General features: G+C 43.4%; 1 protein-coding gene across 1 annotated transcript in view; it reads left to right on the top strand.

Moving 5' to 3' along the window:
• Positions 1-6,930, top strand: part of LOC311239495 (supervillin-like) — a gene marked incomplete at its 5' end in the record, with an annotated part of 302,875 nt that extends 295,945 nt beyond the window's left edge. Inside the window, one exon of the mRNA XM_084327801.1 lies at positions 6,791-6,930. Coding sequence (XP_084183927.1) covers positions 6,791-6,877 — 87 coding nt within the window. The 3' untranslated portion in view covers positions 6,878-6,930. The remainder of the gene's footprint in view (positions 1-6,790) is intronic.
• Positions 6,931-8,231: the final 1,301 nt, after the last annotated feature.

Raw genomic sequence — 8,231 nt, 5'->3', positions numbered from 1 at the left:
CCACCCCAGGTGAAAATCTGCATAAAATGTATACCTAGGTAAATGGAATATTGCTCCACTTCTACAAGGGCTATTTGCATATTCTTGGTATCTAGGAACATCTATGGACCTCAATGAATGTATTCTCAGTGTCAGAAATATTGTGTCTATTACTAGGCTTGCTTAAATTGTGATGAAACAAAGGAAAATATGAATTATGATTTTTCTTTTCATCTTTGACAGTGAATAAAACCATGATAATAATGACCAAACTTAAAAAACTGCCACTGAGCTCATTCAGTACCCTCTTGAGATCATGTGTACAAAAGATCTAAGGAAATTGATAAAGGGAAGATGATCAAACTGAAGGTTCTGTATATACAGTACTGAATTCTCCCATCCGGACCAATGCAATTTGAAATATTATTATAGAATATAGAATATATGCTTATACATTACCTTATTATAGCCAATTCGCACATTTATATATATATATACATATAGTATCTTTCAAATGGCCGAGTTCAATTTGGATATAGTATCACCAGGCGTGCATAATAACAGATACTGATATTTACTGTAATCGACTGTACTATTTTATTTCCCCCACAGTGTAACCATTTTGAAACTAATTTCAGATCTAATTCTTCCTACATGGTAACAATAGTGTGGAGAAACTGACTGCGTTTCAATATTTGTCAAAAACGTTACCTTTTGTAGCTTATTATCGCGAATCATAACAATTATTGATATGATTCATTCAGAACGCTGAACTTTGAACCACCATAGTATGTGACAGGAAGTGTAGATCGGAGAAATTTCAACGCTGGCCGATAGCTAGCGATCTCCTCTACAAAAAAAACTACAATTCCCATGGTTCAACATTTCCATTTCCGGTTCCACGTCAGAATAGACGATCGCAAATAGAAAACTTAAAATGATATAAGTACACTTTTAACACTTGACACACTGGCGCTGCTCTGATGGCTGCCTTTCTGATCGCTCCGACGAGACTGTGCTTTATTTTGTTAATTTTTATAGTATTAGGAGTTTTATTTGCACCAACTGTTGGTGCATTATATGTGTATGACCGTCAGTCAATCATTGACATTGGATTAAGAAAAACTTACCGTTTGGATTGCTCTCTGGATCGGATCGCTGAACAGCAGAAATGGCCCGCCGAGATCCTTTGTTATGCCGGCCATGGCCAAGACCAGAAGCCGCCGCGAAGACGAGGAAAGAGAGCCGGGGTCCGGAACAGACTGAGGTCCAAACGACACAGAACCACATTGCCCAGCATATTGTTGGCCAATGTGCAATCGATAGGAAACAAATTGGACGACATCAGAGCAAGGATCCAATTCCAGAGGGACATTCGGGATTGTAACGTCCTCTGTTTCACAGAAACTTGGCTGAGTCCAGATGTCCCGAATCACGCAATAGAACCGGCAGACCACTTCTTCGTTCTCCGCAAAGACCGGACGGCAGAAGAGTCACTAAAGACGAGAGGAGGCGGCATTGCCTTCATGATAAACAAGGAGTGGTGCGATTTAGGCAACACAAAGGAACTGTCTAACCACTGCTCCCCAGACCTGGAGTTTATCACGATAAAATGTCGACCCTTCTTCCTCCCAAGAGAGTTAACGTCCATCATCCTCATCGGAGTGTACATTCCACCACACGCGAACACTGGGGTCGCACTTTCAAAACTTCACGACGAGGTAAACAAACTCCAGGCAGCTAATGTTGACGCTGCCATTTTGGTCTTGGGGGATTTCAACAGCGCGCGTCTTAAAAAGGTGCTGCCGAATTTCTATCAGCATGTGACCTGTCCCACCAGAGGCGAGAACATATTAGACCATGTATACTCGCAATTTAAGAATGGGTACAAGTCACAGGCTCTTAGTCCATTCGGTAAAAGCGATCACGCCGCCATATTCCTTTTTCCAAAGTACAAACAGAGTCTCAAGCGAACGCCGGTGGTCTCGCGAGAGGTTAAGCGTTGGGCCGTGACGTCAGTGGAGTCACTCCAAGCAGTGCTGGGAAGCACAGAATGGAGTGTATTCCGTGATAACACAGCCAATATTAACGAATACACCGAAACGGTGATTGACTATGTCTGTACTCAGGTAGAAGTAATAATCCCCTCCACCAAAATTAATATCTACCCAAATCAAAAGCCCTGGGTAGACAAATCCGTCCGTGAGGCTCTGAAAGTGCGCACATCAGCATACAACACCGGGCTGGTGACAGGCAACATGGAAGAACACAAGATGGCAAGATACAACGTCAGGAGAGCAGTAATAGAGGCAAAACGGCGTTACAGGGATAAAGTTGAACTTCAGTTTGAACAGGCTGACTCTAGAGGCATGTGGCAGGGCCTCAGAACAATGACAGACTACAAAGGAACCCCCCTCAAACTGAACAGTGACATCTCCTTAGCAAATGATCTCAACTCCTTCTATGCGAGGTTTGAGGCTGTGAATAACAACACCAGCCTACAAACCACGGCAATGGGGGGGGGGGGGGGGTCTGCTGATGGAGACTCAGTGTTCAGGGTAACAGAGCATGAGGTGAGACGGATCTTTAAAAAAGTGGATATCAGGAAGGCAGCAGGACCGGACGGCATCCCCGGCCGCATCCTAAAAGTCTGTGCCGACCAACTGGCCCCGGTATTCACTGACATCTTCAACCTGTCCTTGGAACAGGCCGTCATCCCCACCTGTCTGAAGAAGTCCACCATCATCCCTGTACCCAAAAAATCTACGCCCGCTTGCCTCAACGACTACCGCCCTGTAGCCCTCACCTCCATAGCCATGAAGTGCTTTGAGAAGCTAGTGAAGGGCTACATCTGTTCCTCCCTCCCCATCAACCTGGACCCTCTGCAATTTGCATATCGCCCCAAAAGGTCCACGGAGGACGCCATAGCCCATGTGCTGCACACAGCAGCATCACATCTGGACAAGAGGCAGGGGAACTATGTGAGAATGCTGTTCATCGACTACAGCTCAGCATTCAATACCATAGTCCCCTCCAAACTCATAGCCAAGCTCAGGGACCTGGGCTTGAACTATGACCTGTGCCAGTGGGTCCTGGACTTCCTGACGGGCAGACCCCAGGTGGTAAGAGCCGGCAACTGCACCTCCTCATCCATCACGCTCAACATAGGGGCCCCCCAGGGCTGTGTTCTGAGCCCCCTCCTCTACTCCCTGTACACACATGACTGCGTAGCACAGCGGAACAACAACACCATCATCAAATTTGCTGATGACACAGTAGTGGTGGGCCTGATCTCTGCCAACGACGAAAGGGCCTACCTGGAAGAGGTAGAGAACCTGTCACAGTGGTGTCAGGAGAACTGCCTCTCCCTGAACGTCAGCAAAACAAAAGAGATGATTGTGGACTTCAGGAGGTCGGGGGTCAAGGACTACAGCCCCCTCAGCATCGACGGGGCACCGGTTGAGAGAGTGAACAGTTTCAAGTACCTCGGAGCCCACATATCCGAGGACTTGACATGGACCACACACATTGACAGTGTTGTGAAGAAGGCACGACAACGCCTCTACTTCCTCAGGCGCCTAAGGAAGTTCCAAGTCAGTCAGAAGATCCTTAGGAACTTCTACTCATGTACAATAGAGAGCATCCTGACCGGCAACATCACCTCCTGGTTTGGGAATAGCACTGCACAAGACCGTAGCAGACTACAAAGAGTGACACGTTCAGCCGAACGCACAATTAGAGGGGGGCTCCCCACCCTCCAGAACATTTACAACAAGCGGTGCAAGGGGAAGGCTAAGAGAATTATTAAGGACTCGAGCCACCCGAACAACTGCCTCTTTGAACTGCTGCCGTCAGGCAAGCGATACCGGAGTCTTAAGGCGAGCACAGAAAGACTCAGAAGGAGCTTCTATCCCCAGGCCATCAGGCTGCTAAACGAACAATAATCGCTAAACGAACAATAATCACTATGCAACAACCATCAAATGCACACAGCATACACACCCACACGCACACACTCACTCAAACAAACAACACACTGCAGCACCCACTCTCCACACTTTAGATCACACAAACACACTTACACTTTATATTTATTGATAAAGGATTTGCACTACAACTCGTACACCTACTGTGAATTGTACCTAAACTGCACCTCGTCCATTTATGCCTTGCACTATATAGTATTGTATATTAGTACACTGCACAGTATTGTATATTGTATGGTAACTACGTCTACGAACATTGTACATATGTTTAAACTGAACACTGTGACCTCTTTTTTTACTTCTAATTTTTACTATGTTTTTATTTCATACTTATCTTGTCATGCACAGTCTCTGGAGCGCAACAGTAAGAAGCATTTTGTTCAAAAGTATTCTGTACTTCTGTATGACAACTATTAAAGAAACTTGAACTTGAAACTTGAACCTAAACTATTGCCAACCTAACGTTTTACATTCTACATGCATTTGTGACATAGTAGTGATGTTAATACTTGAAAACGGTTGATTTTAAAATCACAAATTATTTTCATCATTCATAAAAATATGCCTATATGATAATAATGTCAAAAGGGGTCGGTACCGACCCCGTCGAGTGGAACAGGTTTTAAGCAATCGAAAAATAAACTGTATTGTGTGTTTCATTATATACATATGTTTCAGTCTTCTCATAAAAAAAAGATTAGATTTTGGGGTCTTTTCCTGCCTTTGGTCCGCTTTGCATTCACATCTCAAATGAACCGCACTTGCAAGAGTGAATGAGCTTTCACACCACGCCAAACCAACCGGACTATCCGAGGAGTGTCTTTTCCCTCCTGGATGATAATAATAATAATAATAATAATAATAATAATAATAATAATAATAATAATAATAATAATAATAATAATAATAATAATAATAATAATAATAATAATAATAATAATAATAATAATAATAATAATAATAATAATAATAATAATAATAATAATAATAATAATAATAATAATAATAATAATAATAATAATAATAATAATAATAATAATAATAATAATAATAATAATAATAATAATAATAATAATAATAATAATAATGCATTTGATTTATAAGGCGCCTTTCAGGACACTAAAAAAAAAGTCCACAAATCGGTGAATGAAAAAATTATAGGATCAAATGAAAACTACTATTTAAAAGTACTAAAAACCAACAGAAAATGTAAATCTTAAATGTAAATCTTTTATTTACAAAAAAAAATATTTAAAGCTCCGGGGCTAGGAGAAAAACATCCGGGGCTAAAGCCCCGGAAGCCCAGGGCTAACGACACCACTGGTAGGCAGCTGTGCCAGGGAGACACAGGCAGCTCCGAGTGAGTGTTTAGAACGGGGATCAAAGGAAAAAGATAGAAGGATCAAAACCCGAGAAAACTCGGGTATGGCGCTCAACGGCTGGCGACGAAACCCGAGAAAAGTCGGGTTTGGCGGCCAATGAGTTCAAATGTGTCGTGAATACTTTTTTGCAGCCTTTACACAGCAACCCATCCTAACTACATTTAACTCTTGGCTTTACAGACTTAAGTTTGTGGGTGGATTCAGGTAAGACAACTAAACAAGCACCTGTTGTTCTCTCCAAGCACGTCACTGCCATGGCACTGTCCACTGACCTCTTCACTCCTCCTCACTCCTGCTCTGGGCTTCTGGGCTGATGGCTCCCCTGACACATCCCCCTCACCTGCTATTCCTCCTTCGTCTATTTTCAATTAAATTCTAACAGTGAAGCACGGTCAACGACACTGAATTCCACTTTTTCGTTTCTTTTTCTATGGACATGGATCCTGTTTATTAAGGGCTTCTGGGAACAGTGAAGTGAAGGGGCAGGAGAATCACACGACATGTTACAATTTGGTTATGATTAGTAGGGTTACGACTTGATCATTAAACCACTCTCACCATGCATCAAGATTTTTTATTAGATTCCCGCATAATATATATATTTTTTTATCCACTTTTTCTCCTCTTTTTCTATTTTTCCTCCCATCCCAATTTGCCGTGCCAATTCTCCCTTCCCCTGTCTTGAACGTTGCTCGCATATGCCGCCCACTGGTCGGTTGTAGGGAGGATAGAAGTCTTGCATCACATGTCCCCTCCGATACATGTGAAGGTAGCCTTTCACCTGCCAGCGCGGACTCTCATTGGTGAGGTGTAACGTGTGGGAGGCTCACACTACCCCCGCCATTTCCTGTCTCTGCTGTGCAGGCGTCCCCCAACCGACCTGTAGGAGTCGCTGTCCACAACGTCCAGATTACCACCCATCGACTTCCACCTGCTAACTCTGCCAATGAGTTAGTATGACGACTGGCCCAAGCCGGAGGCAACGCCGACAGCCGGAGTCGAACCCGGTGTCTCTTGCGTTGGTGACGAGCGCAATGTCCGCTGCGCCACCCAGCCGCCTATTCCCGCATAATCTTTTATAAATTTTTTTTACACCAGTTCCTTGCATAATATCTACAAGTATTGACGTTTACACGATATGATGGCACAAAATGTGGCGCACAATGGCAAGAAAAATAAACACATTAATAACACAGACAACTGGACAAAGAAAATATATTGTATTGTATCTTGTGCATGGATGCGTAATTGCAATCATGCATGCAATTATCATGATTGTTATGGTTTATTTCTCCTGCCTCGACTCAAAAGAAGCAGCCATTTCCACCACTGATTAGAATAATCACTTAGAGTTCAAACCAGAGCCCACCACATTATGTGTATAGAAGCCTGTGTAGTTTCGTCAGTGGTTTGGTAATTGCATGAATCTCCTTCCTCTCGCAGAAAGCACTGGACATGAAGAGAGAGGAATACGAAGGTCTGCCAGGGTGGAAGCAAGTGAACTTAAAGAAAGCCAAAGGACTGTTTTAGGAAAGCTTACCGAAGACGGTATGCAAAAATGGACAAAGAGTGGACTCTTTTCGAGATGGCAAAAGAGGGGGAATGATGCTTAACCACCCCTTTTTGGCGAGTCAGAAGACGTCCGCCCGACGTCAGATGACCTGAAGGGGTTAAGATGAAGTTGAAAAGGGACTACATGGAGGAGAGGATGTGAGACAGAATGCACTGAGGTCCGCGAGCCTCGCTTAGTCGTGTTTTACCTTCCAACTGTAGAATTATGTAAGGGAATCCAGTGCTCTCTATAAGTGGTTTTATCGAAAGGTGCAAACCAAAAAATAAAAGATCTTTGCTTTGTTTCATACATGATGTTTATGTGTATGTGACTGACGTCCACTCCAGGCACGCACTTCATCATCAATGCCAGGGACTCGGGAAGGACTTTGTGCACGCTAGGTGCCTCCGACTCTGACTGTTGTGCTTTTTGTTGTGTGTGCGTGTGTGTGTGTGTGTGTGTGTGTGTGTGTGTGTGTGTGTGTGTGTGTGTGTGTGTGTGTGTGTGTGTGTGTGTGTGTGTGTGTGTGTGTGTGTGTGTGTGTGTGTGTGTGTGTGTGTGTGTGTGTCTGTGTGTGTGTGTGTGTGTGTGTGTGTGAGTGTGAGTGTGAGTGTGAGTGTGAGTGTGAGTGTGTGTGTGTGTGTGTGTGTGTGTGTGTGTGTGTGTGTGTGTGTGTGTGTGCATGAGCGTGTGTGTGAGTGGATGCATGTGTACTGTTGTATGTAAACCTGCGCTTATGAGTGGGTGTATGTGTAGCGTATCTATGTAAAAAAAAAAAAAAATCGTAAGAGAACAATGTTTTCACTCGAAAATGTTGTGATGTCATTATGTTATTAGGAGTGTTGTTTGTTTTGTCTACAGCGTTTCAAGAGGTTCCATGCCAAGTATGTACCTTTTTGATTTGTCCACTCAAATGTGATACTCGTAAGTTGTCGAACGGGACACTGACTTCACGAGGACACAAGAGCAGTGACACTGACTTCACGAGGACACGAGAGCAGTGACATGGGTTGTATTTGAAAAGGTGTGGCACTTGTGAGGAGGAGAACAACAACATCTTGATGAATTTAAATGTATAGTGCCTTGCTTCTTGTGTACAGTTTATATACAGAAATTCTAGTCTGCATTTCAAAAGACTTTCTTTGTGATATAAGACATAGTGAATAAATCATGAAATTCCCATAATCAAAACATGACTTGTTCTGTTTTTCCTTGATTAGGATGATACATTGCAATAGTACTGTAGACCCCCCCCCCCACACACACACACACACACACACACACACACACACACACACACACACACACACACACACACACACACACACACAC

Source organism: Notolepis coatsorum (assembly GCF_963971535.1).
Source record: "Notolepis coatsorum genome assembly, chromosome: 13".
Taxonomy (NCBI): domain Eukaryota; kingdom Metazoa; phylum Chordata; class Actinopteri; order Aulopiformes; family Paralepididae; genus Notolepis; species Notolepis coatsorum.
The sequence above is the reverse complement of the archived record's forward strand: the minus strand, read 5'-3'. Positions and strand labels throughout refer to the sequence as shown.